General features: G+C 38.1%; 3 protein-coding genes across 8 annotated transcripts; all 3 read right to left on the reverse strand.

Moving 5' to 3' along the window:
- Positions 1–3,933: 3,933 nt before the first annotated feature.
- On the reverse strand, positions 3,934–7,264 carry fance (FA complementation group E). Its single transcript, XM_027030083.3, has 10 exons — positions 6,871–7,264; positions 6,177–6,756; positions 5,912–5,956; positions 5,746–5,802; positions 5,446–5,589; positions 5,116–5,239; positions 4,923–4,998; positions 4,726–4,792; positions 4,410–4,535; positions 3,934–4,199 (listed from the first exon to the last, which is right to left on the reverse strand). Exons 1-10 carry the CDS (start codon positions 7,065–7,067, stop codon positions 4,098–4,100), a joined length of 1,518 nt encoding a protein of 505 aa, XP_026885884.3. The 5' UTR covers positions 7,068–7,264; the 3' UTR covers positions 3,934–4,097.
- Positions 7,265–7,773: 509 nt separating this feature from the next.
- On the reverse strand, positions 7,774–12,271 carry mkrn4 (makorin, ring finger protein, 4). 4 transcript variants are annotated; one of them, XM_035521808.2, is made up of 8 exons: positions 11,566–12,271; positions 10,464–10,592; positions 10,112–10,377; positions 9,818–9,945; positions 9,488–9,726; positions 9,246–9,356; positions 8,777–8,894; positions 7,774–8,632 (listed from the first exon to the last, which is right to left on the reverse strand). In XM_035521808.2, the coding sequence occupies exons 1-8, from the start codon at positions 11,601–11,603 to the stop codon at positions 8,510–8,512; spliced, it is 1,152 nt and encodes a 383-aa protein (XP_035377701.1). In that variant the 5' UTR covers positions 11,604–12,271; the 3' UTR covers positions 7,774–8,509. The 4 variants fall into 4 exon arrangements, with proteins under 4 accessions (XP_035377701.1, XP_026888918.2, XP_026885889.2 ...); XM_027033117.3 differs by lacking the exon at positions 11,566–12,271 and adding an exon at positions 11,192–11,393; XM_027030088.3 differs by lacking the exon at positions 11,566–12,271 and having other exon boundaries at positions 8,777–8,841; positions 10,464–11,394.
- Positions 12,272–12,413: 142 nt separating this feature from the next.
- ppardb (peroxisome proliferator-activated receptor delta b) lies at positions 12,414–25,378 on the reverse strand. Of its 3 annotated transcripts, none has more exons than XM_027033114.3 (8): positions 24,921–25,378; positions 20,112–20,568; positions 18,704–18,855; positions 17,488–17,626; positions 16,897–17,099; positions 16,370–16,573; positions 15,931–16,174; positions 12,414–13,849 (listed from the first exon to the last, which is right to left on the reverse strand). In XM_027033114.3, exons 2-8 carry the CDS (start codon positions 20,500–20,502, stop codon positions 13,602–13,604), a joined length of 1,581 nt encoding a protein of 526 aa, XP_026888915.1. In that variant the 5' UTR covers positions 20,503–20,568; positions 24,921–25,378; the 3' UTR covers positions 12,414–13,601. The 3 variants fall into 3 exon arrangements, with proteins under 3 accessions (XP_026888915.1, XP_026888914.1, XP_081564121.1); XM_027033113.3 differs by having other exon boundaries at positions 13,402–13,849; positions 20,112–20,565; XM_081707995.1 differs by lacking the exons at positions 20,112–20,568; positions 24,921–25,378 and having other exon boundaries at positions 13,402–13,849; positions 18,651–18,789.
- Positions 25,379–25,664: the final 286 nt, after the last annotated feature.

Raw genomic sequence — 25,664 nt, forward strand, 5'->3', positions numbered from 1 at the left:
TTGTTTGAACAAAGTCAACCGGATCGGCCATGCTAGTTGTGGCTTATTACGCATGCAGCTGTAGAAGAATGCTTAGATATATTTTATTGTACATACAGTGCCAGTCAAATGTTTGGACATAAGTACGCCTAATGGCTTATTTTAATATTGACTCAATTTTAGGAAAAAATGAAGATATCAAAACAATGAAATAACACACGTGATTATGCTGTGTTAAAGACATTTTCATCGTCTTAGATATTAGATTCTTGAAAGTAGCCACCTTTACTTTGGTGATGGTTCTTGACGCTCTTCAGCACGATTCATAAGGCAGCAGTAACCTATGATGTCTTGAAGAAATACTCACAATATTTGTTTCTTATACATTTTTTTAGAAATCAATTCATATATAGCATATCAATTTTCACTAGTGATTGTATATATATATATATATATATATATATATATATATATATATATATATATATATATATATATATATATATATATATATATAAAAACACACACACACACACACACACACACACATACACACTGAATGGACACTTATCTGGTAGTACATTAGACCCCGTTTGGCCTTCAGAACCACAGCAGTTCATTGTGGCATAGATTCCATTAGGTGTTGAAATCATTCTGTAGGAATCTTGGCCATTGTGAACAGGAGAGCTTCTTGCAGTTGCCGCAAATTAGTTGGCGGTACTGAAAAGGCTGGGAAAGCAAGGAAAATTCAGTCATATTTCTGGAACCAGTCCATGACTGTACAACCCTTGTGGCATGGTGCATTGTCATGCTGAAAGTCTCTTTCTGCAATGGGTAAACAGCTGCCATGAAGGGATGAACTTAATCAGCCACAATGCTTATGCAAGCCCTGCTCTGCAAAAATCCACCCGCAGGTAGCAAAGGACCCAAGGTGTGCCCAGAAAACATTGCCTGCAACATTAATACAGCTCCACCAGCCAGAGCTCAAAGATTCATGCTGCTTGCACCAAATTCTGATCTTCCCATCAGCATGGTGCAACAGACATTCACATGACAAGGTAATGTTTTTCTACTGTGCAGTGATCCAATTTCTGCTCTTTTGCACATTGGAGTCTAGTCTTTTTGTTTCATCTGCAGAGAGTAAACCATTAATCATCTGCTACTGAAGAGCTACATAAAGGAAAAGGTAAAACTCAAAAAGCCAATTTGCAATGCACATAAAGCTCAAGTGACAAATAGCTTCACAGTAATTTATAGAAATACTAAATATTAACCATTACGCTAGACATTACCCTGTGGTTGAAGTGCAACTGCATCTTCTTCCTCCTCAGCAATATTTGTAGTAAGATGCAAACTCTGTTGCCTCAAACTTGTGACCAGAGGCTCAGACCTTCTCCGACTCCAACTGTGTGCACCTTGCCTTGGGAAAAGGGAAGGCTCAGACCCACGACGGTCAGTCAAAGTATGACCCACTAAGGCAGAGGCATGGACTACAGGTGCTGAACCTCGTCTGCCACCTGAAGTTCCATTATCCACACATGGAGCGACATGGAGATACCTGATATTAAAAATGGAGAATCAGCATACAAAATGCATTTCCAAGATTTGTTAAAGGAGTCTGCTTGACATTCCGATCAAGTGCAGGGTAATGGGGATCATATCAGGGGCTGGATTAGAGAGGGTGGGACTCTCCACGTGCATGTAGATATATTGAGAGTACATGCCATGCTGAAGTACTACTGGTTGTTCAGCAGTCTGATTGCCTGCAGAAAGAAACTATCTGTGAGCCAGCTGGTCCTTGTTTATATGCTTCTGAACCATCTGCCAGATAGCAGGAGTGAGAACATATTGTGGCTTGGGTGGGGTCTCTTATGATTCTCGTGGATTTCTTCAGACAACAGTGGGCAGAGGTTAAGGTACTGGACTTGTAATCAGAAGGTTGTTGCTTCAAGCCCCACCACTGCTGAGTTGCTATTGTTGGGCCCCTGAGCAAGGCCCTTAACCCTCAATTGCTCTAGTTGTACTCAGTCATAATTGTAAGTTGCTTTGTATAAAAGCATCAGCTAAATGCCATAAAATGTAAATGTAAACAACTTTGGTGTACAGCTCCAGCAGTGGTGGGAGTGAAGTGTTGGGCTGTCTTCACCACCCTTTGCAGAGCTATCTGGTCCAGTGGGGTCCATATAAAGAAGTTACTGTAGTGTACTGTAAGAGATTCAAAATTGTAGTGAAGTACAGTTTCCAGGGAAACAGGACATTTCAGCTGTAAAAGCAAATTGCTTCTGAATTAGTAGTACTTTTCCATATGAAAAAGTAAGTTTACATATTACATAACATTCATTACATGGGGTTCTAAAGTTCTAAGAGTGTAGAGTTCTTATATATATATATATATATATATATATATATATATAAAATCAGCTTCTTTACCACCTCAGACACCTAAGAGACTTCAGACTGCCCTCCAAGGTACTGCAGAACTTCTACACCTGCACTATCAAAAGCATCCTCACTGGGAACATCACAGTCTGGTTTGGGAACAGCACGAAGCAGGACAGACAAGCACTCCAGAGGGTAGTGCATTCAGCAGAGCACATCACTCATACGGAACTTCCTGACCTGCAGATCATCTGTTACAGGCGGTACCAGACCAAGGCCAGGATTGTGAAGGACCCCACCCATCCCAAAAATAGGAATTGGGATTGTACATTGTGTATATATACATATCATACATATATTGTACATACATTTTTATATATTATTTGTGTGTGTATATATATATATATATATATATATATATATATATTATATATATATATACACACACACATATACACACAACCATTTCACTGCAAGTTATACCATGTATGACTATGTATGTGACAAACAGAAACTTGAACTATATATATAAATTTATATATATATTTTTTTCCTCTTCCCAGGTGTAGTAACTGCAGTATACTACAGTATACTGCATTACCTGCCTGACCATCTCAAAATCTCTTAAGAGATTTTTCCTGGTATTCACCAAACCCAGACTCTTCCATCAGACTGCCAGATACAGAAGGATGAGTCATCACGCCACAGAAAATGTTCCCACTGGTGGGAAATGTTCCCAGTGGTGGTGTGCTTTACACCACTCCATCCAACACTTGGTGTAACTTGGTGATGTAAGCTTTGCATGCAGCTGCTCAGCCATGGAAATCCAAGTGATGAAACTCCCAGCATACAGTTTTTGTGCTGATGTTAATGTTAATGTCAGAGGAGGTTTGGAACTTTGCAGTTACTGAGTCAGCACAGTATTGGCGACTTTTAAACACTATGTGCCTCAGCACTTAGCGACCCTGCTCTGTAATGTTACATGGTCTGCTTTGTGGCAGAGTTGCTGTGGTTCCTAAATGCTTCCACTTTTCAATATCAGTTTATTGTGGAACATGTAGGACAGAAGAAATTTTACAAACATGCAATGGTGGCATCCTATTAAAAATCCAGTGAGCTCTTTAGAATGACCGATTCAATATTTAAAATTGACATCTGTCATTACTTACCTGAAATCATCTTCAGAGTTCTAATATTTTTACTGTTTACCATCATGATTACTATCAAATAATAAGCACATCTGTCCAAAATGTTGTTTCTCTAGAAACTTAATGTGTTTCACTACAATTTTGAATATCTCTACATCTATGAAAAACATACATTTGGCAGGCTTTTGGCTTACTGTGTAGAGGGATTTCACTAATATGTTTATATGTAGATACTTTAGAAAAGCTAAATTAGAATATGTTTAAAAGTAACAACTATTTAGTTATCATTATTACTATTATTATTGTTGTCTATTTGGGTGGGGAGTGTAGTTATTCATAAAAATATTTACATTTGCATTATTAAGAAAATCATGCCCAAACTCAATTGATTTGCTAGGTTAAATCAGAATATCATGAATTTTCTAGATATTTTCTGTATATTTATTTTTAAAGTGGAGAGGGGTGAAAGCAATGGACAGATCAGTGCCATTATAGGATACAGGTCCTTGTTCATATATTTACAATTAAGATTTACTAGTATTTACAATGTTAGAAGATATAGAAAATGTATTTATATCAAAATAACATACATTACTGAGAAATACGTTTTAGTGCAGCCTGCAGAGATTTCTTAAGGAAGGTCTCATTGAAAGAGATACAGCACAACAATGTGTGTTGGCGCGATGCATTCATCTGTAAAGTCAGAAAAACACAGTATTCATTTCAATTCTGAGAAACATTTTATGATACAAAATAAAATTTCCTTAAATATTAACTTAATTGGTCAAATGAGTATTTCTTAACATTGCATTGGCCCCAAAACTGTTGTACCGACTTCACACCTCACGGCACATGCTGATTTAATATCAGCCTGGCTGAATTAATCCATTTCATTCAGCTTACATAGGACTGGAACTTTGTCAGGACAGTCAGCATTATCTTGGCGAACTTCATGGACTTGGGGAATTGTGGAGACTGCCTGCTCAGTTGGGTAGTGAAAAGGGAGAAAAGCTCCTCACTTGGTTCAATCTCCAGAAAGTGGAAGGAGCAACATAAAGAAGATATGCAGGCACATTAAAACACTAACGCACAACATGAAGTACCACAGAGAAGAGAAAACTACATCATGTAACTCTTTTGGCACAATGTAATAATTCAACACTTAACTGTGTTTGAGCTTGTGGAGATTTTAAAAGGAAATATCAGGATATAAATATACCTTTAAATCCAACAAAGCATGGATGACTGACAACAAACCCTCATTCCAGGATCCATGAAGTGTCATCCTGGAAAGCAGCAAGTTGTCATGTAGACCGTTTATGCTTAAAACATCTTTTAAAATATAGGCAAGTGCTTGCGTAAAAATGCAGATCACGAAATCAATACATGTGAACATTTTAAAAAGATTTGACTCACTGGAATACAAACAGTCTGTGATGTGACTCAAGGCACTCTTTCACCAGCCGGCAGAACAGTTCAGCCTGGGCGTTATCTGAAGAAGAGTATAATGACTTACAAACTAAATCTTTAACAGCATTTCAGAGTAATATACAATAACCAGTTAATTTGATCTAGCAGTGGGGGTTTACTTTGACTATACTTGCCACACCTGTTTGTCCTGCCTTTATGACTGGCTCTATAAGAGCTTGGCAGGTTGGCCTTGGGTAACGACTGCAAAGTGAGGTTACAGCAGTGACCAGACAACGAGAGGCTGGCTCTGTGAGGGAAAGAACCTGAGAAAGACAAAGAGAGTGAGTGCAGTATAGTAAAAAGAATCACCCCTGATCACCTCAAAAATCATGGGTATTTAAAATCATTAGAGAAATGACAAATCTACAAAATAATAACTTTTTGCCACATAAATAGCTGAATAGTTTCAGTGGGTTTCAGTGTTTAAATAATACCAGAATGCTAGCATGATGTAGAGTGCACCACCCACCTTACCAAGCAAGAGGTGCTTGATAATGATGCTTGCAGTGCTGTGGCTAAGATCTGGAGACAGAGCCAGCAGAAAGCTACAGAAATGAGGTAAGGTCGGCTCAGGGGTTTCAGCCAAACGTAGTATTCCACACAACATCTCCAACTGAAGTCAGCAAATAAAGAAAACATGAATGATTTTAAAACACAGGAACCACTGCTAATAAACCAGTGAGAAACAAACACAGAACATAATTTAAAAAGTTTTTTGCGCAGTTTTATCAATTAAATGGTCTACAATGATAAGACAGTTCGGACAAACCTGATATGAATCACATTCATTCAGCACTCTGAGAAAAGGCATATAGCTCTCATCCCACTGTAAAGGGCAGACATAGAAAAAACAAACAAACAAACAAACGCCTTTTTAAAGAACCAGACAAGCTAATTTCTCTCACCAATTGTAGGGATCAAAATACTCTTCTTACCTCTGTTTCAGACTCCAGTAATTCTTTTATCAAAGGAACTGCTGCCTAAAATACAGTGCATCAGTTAATTAGCATTTCTTGTAGCACATTCATCATGATTTGCTCCCACCATTACTGTTTAGGCAAACTCCTGGGGCATGGTCATAGATTAACAAAAACAACGCGTTAGTTGTACCATTCCAAAAATGTAGATAAATCTGTATCTTGTCACAAGGCAGATTATTTGGGTTTTAATGTTAGCAATTTGTGTTAATTTCCACATCACCTTTATGTTGTCTGACAAAACACACAAGGATCCTTCCTCTGGCAGTTGATGTGTCACGGGAGAATCTCCTTCCAGATGCTTGTCAAGCTGCAAAGTATTTGCATTAGATTCCTCCACAGTCAACTTTTCACTCTCAGTGAGCCCACTGGCAAACATATCCAACTTCATCCTTTTGGAATGCAGCTCATTCCTCTCTGTATCCATGCATACAATCTCCCTTTTTCTTTTCTTATGTTCCAAATCTGTTTGATTATCTGGAGATAATTCGCAGGTCCAATGTTCATTTAGGTACAGATCCCACACTCCTTTTTCTTGTGAATCTTTGAATCTCTCACACAGCCCTTTCAGGTCCACTATACATTGCGGGGTGAGAAGTGTACCTTTTCCAAGGTCTTCACTTCCAATATCTTTGTGAAGCTGAGTAATTAATGCACAAATCCATGGCTTTTTATTCACTTCCTGAGTGAGGCAGTGAAGCAGGGAAAGAACACTGTCTCGTGGCACACCAGGATGGATGAGATGCAGAAAGCACAGTAGATCACACTTAAATGCATCAGAAAACATGTTGACCAGTGGCTTCCTGCAACAGGAGTTGGATTTTTTTTTATAATACAGAATTATTTATACATTGTAAACACACTTGCAACTTTTCAATATTTGTCAACGAGCACCAATATAATGATTGCTTACTTACGTAGTGAGTGAGTTCGCTCGCTTATCCAAGCACGCCTCATCTCGACATAAAGTGTTCAGAAAGGATCGCAAAAAGAACTGAGTACTGGCGCCTCGCTGTTTCGTGAACATTTTCTGGGCATCACTTACTCCCCCGTTAAGTAACGCATATGCTAGCAAGCGGGCTCGACCGTCAAAACGGTTCAAGATTGTGGTCATGGTTTCACTAGCTAACTAGCAGAGACAAGCTCTCAGCCAGGACAAATTGAGTTCATCTGTGAAACGTCCCAAAGTCTCTAAATCCACTGCACTGCCCTCACAGCACAGACGTTTTACCATAGAGCTAGACAGCTAGCTAGGACAATCAGACTTTATGCGCAAAGTTCTGGTCCTACTCTTTCGTCTGTGGCCAATTGCAAATTGCATCCCTACACTGCCACCTATCGTTTGTCATTCCAACATAAAATACTGTACTGCGCAAAAACAAATTTAAAAATAAATCCACTTGTGTTCAGTGACACCACTCTTAACTTCTTAACTCCGCTATTTTAATGAAAAAAAGTGGGCTCACTCTCTTTCTGGCTTTGCTAGTTATTATATTAAAAATTAAAAGGCCAACACTTACTAGGGAAGAACTAGTCAATTTACTTCTGGTTTCCCCAGATCAAAAAAGTTAGTCCCTCACCACACTAAGGGTGAAAGTTTAGTACAAAAGGACATTTAATCCATACCCATAAACACAGCCTTTAATGAATTGTGTAGGTTAATTCACCAGGAAAATTAAAAGCCACTCATGCAAAATTAAACAAAGTATTAGAGTTATAAACAACCTGTTTGAAATTCCACACCAGCATGTAGCCCATGGCTTGTAGATTGGCAAAGGCTAATTTCAGAGTTCCATTTTGTAGAATTGAAAAACAGCAAATAAGGCAATCCAAACATTTTATTTTTAATTTTCTTCCAGCAAAACATGTAAGGTAATAAAAGTTATAAAAATGTAATGCCAAGTCTTGGTGATGCCTGAACCTGTCAACACTGCAATATACATCAGATCATCAAAAGCCTGCCAACAAGTTTGCACAGCTGTTTGTCCAGAGCTGCACCAAGCCTAGTTTTAGATAATGTCACCAATATTTATTTATATATAAAAAATAAACTGGCCTGTAGTTTAGATTTAAACATGGCTAAGGTAGCAGAATCTAGATTAATAAAATATTAACTGAAGACAGCACTAAAATCAAAATCTGTGATACCAAAAAAGAAAAAAGAAAAAAAGTGCAACTTAGTAGGAGGCATACACAGAGGCGAATGTTACCAAACAGTACATAAGTGAACAAAACCACACGAACACTTTTTTCCAAAAGGTACTGGGGGGGGGAATCTAAACCTGGTCTCATCCCAAGGCAAGTACATGTACAAAGACAGCAGTCTCTCCCACCACTGAACACCACTGCAATAAATTTAACATGACTAAAAGTTAGCCAAATATGGAGGCTGAAAGCAAACCAACCTGTAGATCTCAGGCAGCATTTAATGCAGTGCCCCCAGCATGTACCAGGAGAGAGGAGACATGTACACCCAGCTCATCCAAGAGATGAGTAAGAGATGGACCACCAAGCAATTAACTAGTTATTTAAGAATGAGCTCCCAGAATCCAACACTCAAGAGACTTCATATTCATCAAGAAAATCAAAGTCCTCATCATCCAAAAGTGTCAGAGCAATGAAATAGCTCAGAATTCGCTGGTCTTCACCATCAATACTCCCCAGCAAGCCTGTGGTATTCTGTTGTAGGGTCAAGAAAGGTGGTGTTACCAGATCAATATCAATTCTTATTTCTAGAGTAGGGTTAAACCAGAGCTACTGTACATTATAAGATGTATAAAAATGCAAGTTATGGTTAAAGGCTGCTGAAAGGGGAGGGGTTACCTTTGGTCTGAAACGTCTGCGGTGAGGTCTGTACCCAGGTGGCAAGTCATGGCTGAAGATGCACTCTGAAGCAAAAGGGCAGTATCCATGGTGCATGAAGAAATTGCACTTTATTTTACTGATAGGGAGGGGTGCAAGACAGAACAGTTCCTTCAGACAACTGAACGCAGGGACCATGCATCTCTAACATGCATAGAAAACCCAACCCCCCAATTTATTTAAAAGAGGGAGGAGAAAAAAAAAAACAAAAAAAAACAACCCTATCCACATTCCTTTTAGTCATGCTCAACTGCAAGATGTCAGTGATTTACATGCATCAACGTACCCTGCAACCTGAACATATTTTGAAAAGGCCCTGAGAAATATACTGCATTATGCAATTTTACATTTACATAACCATTTGTTTTAAAAATTGTCCCATTTAAATTAGTGAATACGTGAAACAATAGTAAACAGCAAGAGATCCAACCTGCTTTTTGCTTTAAAGGAAGCAATCAGTTCTGCCTTTGGCTCACCCTCACCGACCCAAAACTTGCTGGGAATGTAAAAAGACGACTTTACTCTGCACTGTGGACAGGCCCTGAAAAACATTTTTTTAAATGCACTTTAGTCCAAGCTGACATTCCATTTTATGCTTTCCCATGTGATATGGGAGTGTAGCATCAGTTAGAAAATACCATTTTAACTATTTGAAAGCAAATTGAAGCTTACTTGATGACATCTTCCTGGAAGTCTTTAGTCTTCCGCCATGTCATAATGCAACCAAGGCAGAAGGCATGGTTGCAGTTGGGCAGGATGCCAAAGCGCCTCTCCCTTGCTGTTGCTTTCTCATAAACTTTGTCCATGCAGATGCCACACAACACATTTTTGCTTTGATTGTAGGCTTCCGATTGTCCCTGCTCAGCTGAGGCAGTAGCACCACTCACACCCCCATACTGATTACTGGTTTCCTGAAAATGGTAGAACCCTGGTCAGTGAGCAGGGCAGTCTCACAGGGCCAGTCATTAAAATTCCTGCAGCCAAAAGGACAGTTCCATACACCTGATTGCCAGTTTTGGATACATTTTTTCCCTTAACTTCAGCAGAAGCTGCATTAGACATGGACCCCACAAAACTGCTGCTGTGTGACTGAGTAGGGTCTTCACACTGCTGTGGCTGCCATCCCTCATCTGCAGAGGGTAAACCATTAATCATCATCTGCTACTGAAGAGCTACATAAAGGAAAAGGTAAAACTCAAAAAGCCAATTTGCAATGCACATAAAGCTCAAGTGACAAATAGCTTCACAGTAATTTATAGAAATACTAAATATCAACCATTACGCTAAAGACATTACCCTGTGGTTGAGGTGCAACTGCATCTTCTTCCTCCTCAGCAATATTTGTAGTAAGATGCAAACTCTGTTGCCTCAAATTTGTGACCAGAGGCTCAGACCTTCTCCGACTCCAACTGTGTGCACCTTGCCTTGGGAAAAGGGAAGGCTCAGACCCACGACGGTCAGTCAAAGTATGACCCACTAAGGCAGAGGCATGGACTACAGGTGCTGAACCTCGTCTGCCACCTGAAGTTCCATTATCCACATATGGAGCGACATGGAGATACCTGATATTAAAAATGGAGAATCAGCATACAAAATGCATTTCCAGGATTTGTTAAAGGAGTCTGCACAAAATTGAAACAGCCCTCACCTGCAACTATCACCAAACCAGCAACCACCTTTTTGGAAGTACCTGCATACTTGGACTGACTGCACCGTTGGCCATTCATGCAGATAAGAACAACGCTGACCATACCTGCAGGAACCATTTATGAACTGCCTGAAACAAAACATAGTAACGACAAGCATTCGACAAAACTCTTCAGACATGTTATGCATCGAGTACAAACTAACCATTTTCATAAGGTCCTCGACGTTAAAATTGAGTTATATAAAAAAAAAAGAATGGCTTAAGTTACAAATGGTAACTTTTTGCCAACTTGAAATGTATTCCACTTGTACAGTAGTCGAATCACCAAACAAAACCTAGCTAGTTAATCTAGCTGTTTAGCCAACACAGCTGTTTGTAAATGGGGAGCTTCAAAACATCTTTCTTGATTAAAATTTGCGGAACCCGAAGCAGTAACAATAGCAAATAGTGCTAAAAATGTTTAAAAGTAAACAACAGGGAGCACTCAAACTTGGTCAGCTGTCGTTGTTTAGGTAGATAGCAGTTAGCGACCATCAAGCCAGCCAAGTTAGCTAGCTCGCTAATTAACTAGTTAGCCAGCTAACTGAAGTTCTTGGGGCATAACTCGATACAAGTTTAACATATCTAATAGCGTTACTTACGTGACTAGAGCTACAAAATAAATAAATAAAAGTGTATGCATGCATGTATGTATGTATATAAACAAAAGGGTTTTAAAAATAATCGACCTGCAAAGCTGTCTTTCTACATTAAAGCCATGTTTGGCTGCATGTCTATACGGTACATTACATCGATCCATTCTCATGTGTATCGTTAAGCCAGCTACTAGAAACCAGGTAGCGAACTAACTTTGGTGTATTTAAAGCTATAATCACGTTACTAGATACAAGTCTGCACTCATTCGTAGTGAAGACGGGAAGCTCCAAGCAAGCAACGTCACGCAGTATAGCCCAACCAATGCCGTTCTTAAGTACAAAATCAGCTCTGGATAATGACACTCAAAAACTAGATGAGTGGCTTGTAATTTTTAAGATAGTGTATCTCCTTTTGTTTCGTATACATGTCTCTATTTAAAATTCATTTTTCAAAAAAACATTCCTACCTGCAAACATCTTCCGTAAAGCGCGTATTCTTCTCCATTTGGCAGCCTGTTCCTTGAGCTCTGACGTAAGCAAAAACAATTTAACGCAGTTGTATTTAATTGTTAGACGAGGACTTGCCAATTAAAATGACTTTTAATCGATTGGCCCAATTGGCTCTACAACATGCAAGTTAGATCGTCCCACCCCAATAAGGAGTGGCAAAGGAACAGTTGCCTGCTGAAATCCAGGACATAGAGATTGCATAACCATGCTCGTTATATGCATATGACATAGGCCCCAGAACTTCAATGCACCCATAGAACAGGAGAAAAAGCAAGTAATGTATCTGTGGTAAAAGGCCTAAAAACCACACCTCCCAGAGCGTGCGCCTGTATGGATGCCAAGTGGTATCAAACTAGTAGCTGAGCAGTGTAGTTTGTCTTATATAACTGCACTTACTCCTGGCAAGTGTTGAAGGATTTGAAAGCAAGTGGTAGTGCACCTTGCTTGGAAATATGTTAGTGTCTGGGCACACATATGCAGGTATTTATATTGTGACGTTCAGCTTTGTAGCAATAGCGCATTTATATATTTTAAGTAGGCCTAACATCTCAAAAGCTGTGAAACAGTTAAAAAAAACAAACTTAAATTTAAAAAAAAAAACATTATTAGATGAAATATTCTACAGATATGCAATTGGATGTTAAATGCATCCAGATATGATCTGTAGGGATAAACTCCTAAAAACAAATTTAGATGCAACTACAGGGCCCTGATTTAGGAAGTACATAACATCACATAGTTAGGGTTTTACCAAAAGAATAAATCTTTGTGGGGTGACCAAATAAATGAATAAACATGAAAATACTTTTTGTTTCAACAGATTTTCATTCTGAGCCACCTGAGCCATCAAAAATATCAAAATAATTGGTAATTAAAACTATTTGTATTCTTCACACCATTTGCTCCAGAATAAAAGTCTCCAACCTGAAAATACAGTGCATTTTTAAACCATAAATCAATTTTCTGATTTCTGACATGCTGCTGTTCATTAGAGACCCACCAATTTGACAGCTGAGGTCTGAAATAGATACTGGGTAGCTTTTAGAACAGTATAAGTGTCAAGCTTTTACACATACACAAAAGCCCATACAATAGGACATTGGAATAACATTTTAGGAAAATATGTCTTTACTACCAGTGAAGAATCTATATTTTGTTTTAAAACAAACCATTCCTTTAAGACCCCAAGTAAATAAATGTTAAATAAGGCAAACCAAATCAAACTCCTACAAACATGAAAGGCCATAAATAGCACTGGAAGAATGGGTTATCTTATTAATGTTATCTGACATACCAAAAGTATATTGAACTTTAAAATAATGTTGACTGTAGCATTGCCTTTTGCTATCAGCAAATAAAAGCATGCCACTCCTCAGGGACATGACAAATTACAGACAATAGTCGAATTAAGGCAATATTCTTATGTAGCCAAGTACACATCCTGGTACCAGGCCCGTTAATATTTCTTTTAAAAGCATTTCATCTGTGGTGAAAATGTGACTAGTAATCATTTGAGCAAGCTTTAATTCCAAACAATGTCCCAAGCCAAGTTGCACTATAGCATTGGATCGAGTCTATGCCTTAAACCATGATTACAAGAACCCTTCCAAAAGTCCGGAAAGGTCTGCATTTAGGTGTGTGTGGCAGCCTGGATTTAAAACTACTTGAATCCTTTTAGTCAAGTCTAATTCAGAAAAAAAGGACTATTAGAAAATGGTGTATATAATACACTCAAAACACAACATTATATTCTGAGTTATATTGCTGAACTGTTGACCAGGTGGAAACTGTGATCAGCTGGTCACAAAAATCAATATTTATTAATTAAAAGAAACAAAAACCCCTAAGAATTTTTTTCCAACACAGTATTTGTGAAACTCCATAATAGTCTATAAAAATCTTAAGGTGTCTACAGCACCATGTGCACAAGACCTGTATATAATTTACATGTCTTGGTTCAGAATGAGAGGTTAATAGTCTTCACTGAAAAGATTTAATACATATCCTTGTAAATTTCTTGTAGAAGTGGATGGAGGGAGGTCTCAGATTCTGTCTTTTTAATCATTTGAACCAGTTGGGCGTTCTCTGTGACTAGCTGACGGAGGTCAGCCATCTTCTGCAGTAGTTTGGGGAAGAGGTAAAGTGAATCTGGATGGTGAACCTGGAGGTGCTGGTCTAGAGCCTGGAGGATGCTGTCTTGGATCTGCTCTACCTGCTTCACGTTCATGAGTCCTGGACGGTCTACACAGGGAGCACAGAGCCATATGCTTTACATTTCTATAAGAAAAGGTACCACTTTTTTAATATATATCTTATGGTACTGATTTTGAAAACACATGACAGTTTTCACAAATCTCAATTCAATGTATAAAAGACAAAAAAAGCAGCATCCTCTTTGGTTTCACAGAATGGGTATATCCATCACAGAAACAGAACCCTAATTACTAGTGAGACAATACATTACACTCACTGTCCTTAATTTCAAACACTCACCTTGCACACAGCTTAAGGGTGTGTTTTACAGATGTATATAGTTAAAGACTGTAGCCCATCTGCTGGCATGCACAATCCATCAGCAATCCTCCCCTTGTTCCTCACTGGCAAGTTTCCTACCACAAGACCACTGCTGACTGGATAAATATCCAGTCAACAGTGGTCCTGCAGTCATAATCTGACCAATCATGAAGACTGGGAGAATGGCTAACATTACGTTAACAGATATATTATAACAGGGGTCAGCAAAACTTTCTACATTCTGTGCCAAAAATATAAAGATGACTGTTATGCCAGATTTCCTGCATGCAGATAGTATTTTTTAAAATTTGTAATGCACTTTTATGCATACACTGCTTTGCTTAGCATTTCATGATACAGGTGTGGGTGCCAGCTTCACAAGTTATGTACACAGGTGTCACTGGAGGTGTATCTGTATGGGTTAGGTGGGCAACAACATGTGAATATACACACACAGAGTCATTACTTTAATAGGTATGCATATTCTGTGGCTGTACCTACTAGGCTGGCATGCATTTTTATGGTCATTTTTAGGCTGTAATCTACCACTCCCGCTACTAATACTGCACAGTGATATCAGCTGACTGACAAACTTCCTTACCGCATGTATGCTGCGTCAATTTGCCTTTTTCATGAGTGTCCTGGTTTTGCTCAAAGGGCAGGTGTCAGCTGTATGACTTCAATATAAATGCACTTGTTTAACTTTTTATAGAAGCACTTATAAATATAGCAAACTGATAAATCAGAAGTTATAAATATATACACAAAAGAGACATTGCCTGCCATTGTTTTAAAAAAACAAAACAGGTAATTCATGGAAGAGGCCACTAAAATTGTGAAGAGAACAAGTTATATCTTTGGACCTTTGGCATAAACAGAATTGAGCAAAAATGTACTGAGCCTGTAGGTACAGAGGAAATTAATAAAATGGCTACTAGTATATGTGACTGTAAAACAGACTTAAGCATCTTATATATGTTGGTTTAGTTTGCTTTAGCTGTAGTCTATCATGTTCAGCTTTCTACAGAATAAAGTTTTTTTTACATCATGCTAATTTGGTGGCATTAGATAACTCAAGCAAGCCTTATACACAAACCTAGGATTTCTGGTGCAGTCGAAATTAAGACCGGCAATTTAATTTTTATGGAGACAGTTTATGCGCTTGGCTATGTCTGCTGCTAATATAAAAATCTTTCTCTCTCTCTGTCCCTTTCTCACTCTCACCCCCCTAGAGCTTTAAATAAATAAATATTTTTAAAATAATTAAAAATATATGTCACAACATAGCCCATATTGAAAACACAAACCGATATGAACCAATTTATTAGATGTTCCCCGAAATGTCTATCCTTAGCTAAAACAATAAACACCATTAAAAGATCTTCACCGCTAAACACGTATAGCTTTATGTGTGTGTGCGTGTACATGGTAGATTGGATGTAAAGTGCACATCTATAGCCAACAGAGTGGGAAACAGAAAATTTTAAATGCTTTGAGAAATCATTCCATTTATATTTCTGCAGCCTGAATGTAAGCCTGGTTCTTTTGGGAAGCTTGATCGGCCCTATAAGCTTGGATTGTCATTATATTATTATAGCTCTAGTCTAATTATACAAACATAGAACTATAGTTTGGTCTTCTGTATGCCACTGTAAATGGCTCCATGTGCCCATCCTGGAATGTGCTCCACAGGTTGTCAACCCGTCCAATAACGATTATTAGCATGAGCCCAGAATTCTCCTATTGCTGCCTCTCTAATACTTACATTAAAGCCTTATCACTACACTGACACTTGTTCCAATTCTCACCTCCACACAGTATGATGGCCGCCACAAACAGAGCCAAATCGCTGTCATCCAGCTCCAAGGCGTTGAACTTCACTGCAAACTCAAACTTGGGTTCCATAATTTCACTGAAGGGTTTGCGCAGGCTTCGTAAAAACTCTCTCGTCACAAAGCCCTTGCCATTGGCTACCAGGAGTCCATCTTTATTCATTAGGGATGGCAGCATTGCAAAAATGGACTCATGAACGCCATACTTTAACAAGGTCACCTGAGAGAGGAGAAGGACAGGGAAATCAACCAGGGCCAGACAGTAAGCTATGCTCAAAACATGACTGTGACATCAATTTTTGCTGATATTACTATGCAATTGGGACCTAGAATTGTGATAGCTGGTGTGAAAAACCACATGGAATAACCCCCATCTCAACACAGAAAAGACAGAGGACTACCATGTCATTTATACCTGATCATTAAGGAAAAGATCTACAAAGCCAGGGATGTTTTTGGCAAACTCTGTGAGCTCTCGAACAGTTTCCACTGTGGTGCACTGGCACCGGTAAAAAACATGGACTCCGATTTCTTTATTTGGGGGTGCGCCATTCAGCTGGTTCCAGACCAAACCATTCTCCGCTTGCCACAGTGAATCCATATCATGAATCACAAAGGGCTGCAGACAAAAAAAAAAGTCAGCTGTTAAAAAATAAATCTATTTTTTTTAAATATTACACAAATGACTTTTTCATCCCCATATAGCACAATATAAAGGCGTGCCTCCATACATGTAATAAATGACCGTTCAGTAATAAAGGTGGTGGTTGCACAAACAACAACCACAAGTCATATGTTGTTAAAAATAAAATCACATTGGCAATGTAACTTCAGAACACTGATGCCTCATCTGCTGGAGTTAGCTTCAGTCCTTAGTGCACATAATAATCAGAGGCTTCAGATTAGTGTCCTACATACAATGTAGATAAAAGGTGGAAATACCGTTGTGGAGCTGGTCTTGCCAGTGAGGATGCTGCGTGCTTTTTTCTTGGTCATGTTGAGGTTCTTTAGGTAGGCTGTATTTACATGCTTGGCCAAAGTTTTGAGATCAGAGCGTCCAGGGCTCAGAAGATTCTTTTCTCCTGCCAGTAGCCCGGCCACCAGTTTCTTCTTCTCTGCCTCTGGCATACGGCCATACCGAATAGCTGTGGTGTTAAACAAGGTTTAGGTGGTCATTTTGCTTTAAGGTTTGCTCCCAACCATGAAAATGTGGTATCGGGTAGAGGAGCAGTAAATAACACAAGGAATAATACTTAAAGGGTCAGTTTTGAACCGATTCTTAGCAACACTACAAAGTGACTTCATACATTGACATGCTATTAACCATATTCCAAAATGTATAAAAAAGTAAGTCTATTACGTAAAGGATTATTGTAAATTGAAGATAAATGTAGCCCCCTCTTGTGAATGAACTTGTGCATCCACAAAATGTAAACCACAGCATGGAGCTCCACTTTTCATAAGAGCTAAACTCACATTTATGGTTTTTCACATGTTAATTTGATCAGCCCAATGTGACTGAATAATCCTCACCATCATGGGACATGCCAAGAGCCAGGCACTTCTGGAAGCGGCAGTATTGGCACTTATTGCGACTCTTCTTTTGGATTTTGCAGGTGCGCTCACAGCGGTCATACTCTAGCTTCATACGAATGGTGCGTCTAAAAAATCCCTGTGAATGAGAAAACCATATACAACCATTAACACCTAATGCAACTTTAGATAATTTTTGTAACATCATTTTGGAAAAAAATATAATAGTTATAATGAATAAAGAAAAAAGGAAAAGAAAAACAAAATGTTTTTATCCATTTCAAACCATCCCATGCCAAAACAAAGAAGCTCTTTAAAATGTTACCATTGTTTTGAGGAGACAATAAAAAGGACAAAAAATAAACTAACATTTCATAAAGTGCACATCTGCACTTGCCTCTATATATGCATAAAATCAGATACAAATATCAGTAACAACAATCAACAAGCTAAGTAAAGAATAAACCAAAATACAATATAGTAATACACATGGATTGGAGTTGTAGAATGTTTTTAAGTATTGGAATATATGCGATATGTTTATATCGCAGCGAAGACACCTAAATTGAAGTGTGATGTTTATAAATATTATTGTACACCTATTTCATAGGTGATCAGTGTCCATTAACAGTGAACATTTATGCTATATTCATTAATATACTTAAATGTCAAGCACTTCATGTACATCACTATAAACGTTCCAACACTTGCTTTTTGTATTTAACAGTCTACAATTATAATAAATAGACTATAAACAGTCTATTAATGGTTACAAAAGCATGGGTACAGTATGTTTAAAGAAAAAAAAAACAACAACATTAACCCACCATGGTTCAGGATGTTAAAATTAAGTTTAACAAACCTTTGTTAAACATCCTTGCAGCTGAATAGACATTGTTCAGAATTATTACAAACAATGTTTAGAGATCTTAGAGTAAGTCTAAATTGTTTAATATTCTGCATTATTTTTACTGGGCACCATGTAGATTATATAAGCTTGGTCTTATAGAGTCACCAGAATACTGGTGGTGTCAGGTTGGAGAAGGCAGTTTAGTAAATTCTGGCTTGGTTTACATGATTATTTAATATAAATAATGGATTAAGAATGAATGGACTCAAAGCATTGCACAAAGCACAGAAAGGGTTTTTGTGGTAAATGGCACCTGACGGCTTTGGTACTGCTGTGAACTAAGTAGCAGGGAGCTAAGGCTGGTACCTTGCAACCCTCACAGGCATGCACACCATAGTGGAACCCTGAAGCTTTGTCCCCACATATCCTGCACTCCACACTCAGTCCCACGCCATCAGCGTCATCCCGGCCGAGCCTCAAGTGATCAGATAGTGAGAGTGCAGACGTTTGCAGTGGATCTGAGTCAGAGGAGGAAAAATAAAATAAAATTATGCATTTGCTGAACAATCCTACTGATATGGCAGTGTCTCAATCATATGTGTAGAAATGACCTATTAGCATAGTTCCCTGGGATGTTAATGAAATGTCTGACATCTCAAAATACCACAAAGATCCAACTTTCTCACCGTGTCAAAACAGCACTGTTCCTTAAAAATGATAATGAACCAGCACTCACCACACCCCCATCTACATGCATAATTTCTGAGTGTGAACCATGGCTGCAAGAGAAAACATAGCAGAGCAACCATATTTGTCTGATCCAGAGTCAGACCCTGAGTTTGCTCTGAGGTCAGCTCTGCTCATTCTAACAGCTACACACACCCTAACATACATACCTACACACTACAAAGTGTGCCTGTGTGCCAGGTTACAGATCTACTTTACAGACATTAAGTACATTTTCACATAGCACAATATGCTAATGTCGCTAACGTTATTGAAGATCCTGCAGCATGCAACACCAATGACTTTCTAGAAAATTACATCTATTACTTCATCCATTACCATTAGCTAGTGCTAAATGGCCAAAGAAACGCACAGCATAATTATTTTTTAAATACTTAGCTAGACAGATACTTTTCTCTAATCTGTAGTTTTGGAAATGACACAGTACTGATCCCTCTGTATCCTTTAGGTTGGTACAAACTCCAGATACTCAAATGTATGTGCACAATCACTGAAAAAATTTATGTTAACATATTGTATCCCCTTTAATACTCATTTTAGATGTTTGAGAAATGTGACAACTAGGCATGTCTGGTTTAACCAGCCTACCATCAATTGCTCAGTTTCAGTTAAGTGTCAACAATACAAAATCTGAGCCAAGCAGAGCATGCTAGATTAATAATTACACTCACCCTAATCATTAACATCATCACAAAAATCACAACTGTAATTATGAACATCTTATGTTACAAGCCAGCAAGTAAGCATTTAACTCTGATACAGCCACTAACTAATGTTAATATAAAGAATTATTCCTGGATGTAATCCACTCTTGGAACTACTTAACTGACATGATTAATGGGAGAACAAAGATGTTTATTGTGCACCAAGATGTTTATTGTCCCCAAAATGTTTATTTTGGTCTTTACTGCAATCCACATTTGGTCTACCACTAACTGACCTAGCTAGCTACTGCACAGGTGAACCGAGACCCCTTGTGTTTGAGAGTTTCAACAATTGGACTCATTCATTCAGTAAGCATTTTTACCTGGGAATGAGCTAGCTTTTACATGTGTACTACTGTTCTTCTGCTGTTTATCCTTTTTCACTCTGTCCCCATTCCATGATTCCTTGCTGAGGGGCGATACCCCTGTTCCTGTGGTGTCCAAGATCTCGCTGCCCTCCCTCTCTCCCTCATCCGCTGAGGCAGAGCCCAGCTCCTGAAGGTCTGTGGTACCTCCACAGTCAGACGAGGTGGACTCTCCCTCCTGAACAGTCAGCCAGGCTGTGTCCACAGTGACGCGAGGAAGGCTGATATCAGCCTGGGGAGACGTCTGGCCTTCCATAAACTCCGCCAGTGCCATGGCCCCCTCCACCATGGTTAGCTCCACCAAGCCTTCACCTTTCACTGGAGAAGTAGCTTGCTCATCCCCCTCCATGGCTCTTTGTCAGGCAGCCTGCTAAAGGTCCTCACCTTCCATCCTATAGCTATTGTGGCCACCCTGCTGACAGTCAACACAAGAAAAGAAACAGTATCAACTGGAAGATAGTAATCTATCATCATAATCTAATAAATTCCATCCAAAATTTTCTGGACCGTTATGTGTTCAGTGAATACAATTGTATTATTATGACCAATAAAAAGAGGACACTACACTACAAACATGACCACCACAACCTATTCTGTGTGACTTGTCTCAATAAGATATGGCTGCTTTTTGTGTTATGAGATTGGCACTCACAGTTTACATTCCATTTTTACCTGTGAGCAAAATAACTTACATGACTGAAAAAACCTATTGTTTTCTTCAAGCCAGAAGATTACATGCATAAGAAAAATGTCGGTCAGATTAGTTAACTATTACTGCAGCCCTGTTTGGGATTAAGGTTTATTTTAAGAAGCAAAGCAACAGCTATTCAGAAAAGCAAATATTAGTTTTAGTCTTTAAACTCCCTAAGGCCCTTTACTAAAAGGCTTTGGTAAGCCAATGACATTCTCTTATTCAGTTTGCTTAATATGAGTTTGTATTATGAAAAAGAAACTTTGGGAAATTGGCTACATTCAGACCAGCAGGCTTAACTGATCAATCTATTAACCACAGAGGAGCAGCCTTACTCACAGAATATCTATCTTAGTTATGAATCTAGAATTAATGAGTGTTTTAAATAGTAACTTCCAGATGTTAGTATGTAAATTTTAATATATTTTTGCATTAACCAATTCAGCATGTTGGCTGAACCAGTGAGTGTAGGGAAGATTAAAAAAAAAAGACAAGGAGGCCTTAAAATCTAAAATGTTTCTCATGATCTGTCAGTATGACTACTAAAAACTAAGATTAAAGGCAAAAAAAAAAAATCTCTTTCAACACCATTTTACAGTCTTTATCAGACTTCACTGCAACAGTCATCAACACACAATCAGTTGAGTTAAGAATCAATCTACTTCAAATCTATGTAGAGATAAATAAAACAAACCTTTTTGTTTAACACAAAATAGTTTAATGGCAAATTCCTCAGCATTCCAGATGATATATTATCTTGTAGCAAAGGCAAAGTGTAGATTTGAACCCCAGGAAAGGTGCAAGCCGTGACTAGCTACATTAAAACTGGCAGACTTAACTGAACAATCTACTAATCACAGAGTATGAGCCTTACTCATAGAGCATCTAGTCTAGTTCTGAATCTAGAATTAATAAGAAGTTTAAATAGGAACTTCTAAATGTAATAATTTGTAAACCTTATTTCTGAACTAGTGGAGTGCCAGTAGAGTCATCCAGACAGCATATGAATAGTAGATCAAAACCTTAGCACCTTTGGTATAATATAAATCATCATCATAAATTCTTTTTTTTTTTAAAAAAGGTTTACACCTTAATAAATTAGATTTAACAAAAGTGCTAAAATATATTTAAATAATGCAGATCTCAAGCAGATCTCTGCAAATTTGTACCAATATGAATCATTAATCCTGTAAACACATTTGGCACTTGGTGACTACAGTGTCAGCGCTGCATTCCTCAAACTGCAGAATTAATTTTACTCCATTTCTGTCCAATACACAACCTAGACAACTACTTTACCAGCCTGTCTTAACCAAAGGTCTTTACATTCTTCCTAGCACTGACAGTCCGGAGTAAAATATTTTCTTTTTCAGACTCTGATTAACTTCACTTTGATCTCACTCCCAGGCCACTACCTGATTTTTACAATTGTGAACAAAACAGGCCACACTGTGGACGGGTTTTGTTTTGCAAAATTGAGATAGCACAATGATCACTGTTATCTGGCTAAGAAAGTATTGCTTTGGATCAAAATCAACCATTTAAACAGAATAAAACTTCAAGGATCAGCAGCAAATATGACTTGTGTTTCTGCAAGCTAATGTAAAGAAAATGTTTTAAGTTGACATGAGAGGTGGAGTAACCAAGATAGCTTACAGCATATGACAAAACAGGCTTACTGCAAGAATAGTCTTCAGCCTATCACAAAACATGAATACTGGCTTACTGCCTAGGTCATTTTAGCCTAGGTGATATGTTACTAGTCAAGCCATTAGTCAAGCCATTACTCAAGACATTCTAGAGACCATCTGCTATTGTATACACTCTGTTCCACAGTGCAACAACCCATGTTGCAGAATTCATAGCATTAACCTACCTTCTGACTGCTGTTATACAGATATGCAAGAACACACAAAAGATACCCTCACTCTTTCTTCCAGCACATGTATATATTTTTTTATCTTAAAGTAGGTTTCATCCAATCCAAAAACAATCCAATAAAATGGCTTGCTATGGCTAAACTAAACTGATTGATGATTTCTCTAGATTGCTATTTATGTTTGCCCTGCCCAGCTCATGACAAAAGGAATTACCCATCATCAAATCATGATCACTTTTATTTATACAGTGCCTTTCCCATGCTGAAGGACACTTTACAATCAAAACATAGTCTATATAAATGAAGTACACAATTAAGTAACAAAAAGACATTACAAGTATAACATTCAAATACATGAGGAGCATTACTAACAGCAAAATCAAGTAAGTCTTTAACAGAGGTTTAAATGAGGGAAGCGAGGAGGCATCCTGAATAGATTTGGGATTCCTTAATTTGGCAGCAATTACACTAAATTATCATTCACCCATTAAGGTCAAATTAAATATTAGAAAGCTACAATTTGGTGATTTTAATGTACAGGGTGGGACACATGGATGAAAAAGCTAAATCAGGTAATGAGGCTGTGCAAAGATTTATATGTAATAAGAAGAACCTTGTACTGAACACAGAATGTAATAGGTAACCAATGTAGACACTGAAGGATAGGGGTGAGATTGTCAGCTTTCATAGAGTGGATGAGGATCTAAGCAGCTACATTTTGTACACACCATAACCTATTGAGGAGAATGACAGGAAGGCTGGATTAAAAAAAACCCCCAAAAACTAAACAAACAAAAAAAACAACAACATAGTAATCTATATAGATCTCTAACGCTTAAACAAGTGCTTCTATGTCTGCTAGACCAAGGGACGACTGGAGAGGAGCGATATTATTAAGATGGAAAAGTGCTCTTAACTACAGAATTGACATGAATGTCAAAAGGATAGCATGGGGTGACAAACTCAGATTACGGATGTGGGAAGATGTTATTATCAGAATCCCATCAATATTGAGGCCAAGAAGAGATGAGCTTTAGAGCCTGATAAAGAGCAACTCAGATTTGCTTGTGTTCAGTTAAAAAAGTTCACAAAACTTTGAAAGCAAGTATTGAATTCAAACTTCACAAGGCCAGCATGGCCAATCCACCTTGAAACATGTAAAGGCTATTTTACCTTGAACTTGACAGCTCATTTAAGTCATTAAATCAGGAGATCAGCACTGATTTAAAGCCACACAATAATTTCTATACTTTTCTTTACATCAGATTAACTACATTGTTATATTCCAAATAACTTTGGATACTTGCTAAAACAGTTTAGATCAAATTTTAAGCTTTTAAAGGTTCAAACTTTTAAAGTTAAACTGAGTTCTTACGAGATTTAAGTGATCTTGGGCCTGAGCGCAACACTGCTCCACCAAGTCCGTCCTCCTCTATTTAACTCACGTTAAGCGGTCTAACTAACCTAAGATAGAGGGTTTGCTACAGAAAATAACGTTACAAAAATGTAAATAAATAATAAATCACCATCAAGACAGGATTTAAACTTGTCCGAACATGCTATCTACTATCTAGTAAAATTTACAATCAATTAGCATTTAATTTCAAGCATTAAAAGCGATAAAAAGATAATGTGATTTATGTCCAGCAAGGACAAACATTCACCGCTAACTGACCGCGCTAGCTAAATATTTAGCTAGATGGCCATCTAACTATTGATTTAGACGCACGGGATTCGCTTAGCTAGCCAGCCGCATATCCAGCCGCATATCCAGCTAATTTTACCTAGCGAATGTTGGCTCTATTAAACTAAGTCTTGTTTTTTCTGGCTGCAAAATACAGTTCACTAACATAGCCAAAGTTACCTAGCTAGGTATCTTAGCTAACCTAGCAAGCTCTGGCATATCTCGCAAGAACCCCAACACAACCAAGCAATACATGAACAAGCCCATACAGATGTACTACATTAACAACATTAACCCTATTTGTTAGCTAGTTGTATATCTAGACAGCCAGTGTTGTTTCTTAGTTGCTAGTTAAATAGCTAGTAACCTAAAATAGCTGTTCACAAGTTGACAGCTCGTTAGCGATAGTAATATGCACATTTATATAGCTAGTTATTGGCATACAAACGCGTTGGTAATTAGTTAGCTAGCGTTAACCTAGCTAGCTAACTTTTCATCAGCAGTCGTACGTACCTGTTCTTCTGTTTACTGGCTGGTTTTAATGTTCCCAGGACGAAAGATGAGCGAGCACCAGCTTTCGTCCTCTTGAATAAATACCAACTATTTCCAAATAGTGGCCTGCTATATGTAACGATCGCATGGTCAGAGAACAGCTATCTGGGTAACTAGGCTAGCTACTCCCATTAACAACCAGTGATTTAGTTCACTGTAGCATATGCTATTTCTCTTACTAACGTAGCTACATTGTAGCCAACTAGCTAGCCAACTAAGCTAATGCGTCTTTTCAGAGGTAAACCTTTATTACAATTTAGATATTAAGTCATTTTTTCTATTCCATGTAATGCTCACATTTACATAATTTGTTAGCGGTAGTTAACCAAGACCTCGAAAGAGTGCGGAAACAAACTTTTGATGACTTCTTACTGGAAAACCCTCCACTTGCTCTGATTGCTCTCAGGATTGACAGCAAAACCATATTACGCCTCAGCTTGGGTGATACGCACACTTAGTGGGCGTGTCCAACACAAGTACCTAAAGTACAATGTTAAATTAATTATCTTATATTTCAGTATTTTTTATGAGAATCTCGTATGTTTGTGAAAAGCAAAGTGTGTTTAGGTAGCCTACGTATAATTAAGATAAATCGGACGAGAGTAGAGACAACGGATTTTTGCTTTACAAATTATAAATAACAAAAGATCAAGAAACGCTTCTGATATTTATTTTAAATTTAACTCCTGCTTATGGTGTTCGAAT

This window comes from Electrophorus electricus, chromosome 25 (assembly GCF_041902795.1).
Source record: "Electrophorus electricus isolate QZ-2024a chromosome 25, ASM4190279v1, whole genome shotgun sequence".
Lineage (NCBI taxonomy): Eukaryota > Metazoa > Chordata > Actinopteri > Gymnotiformes > Gymnotidae > Electrophorus > Electrophorus electricus.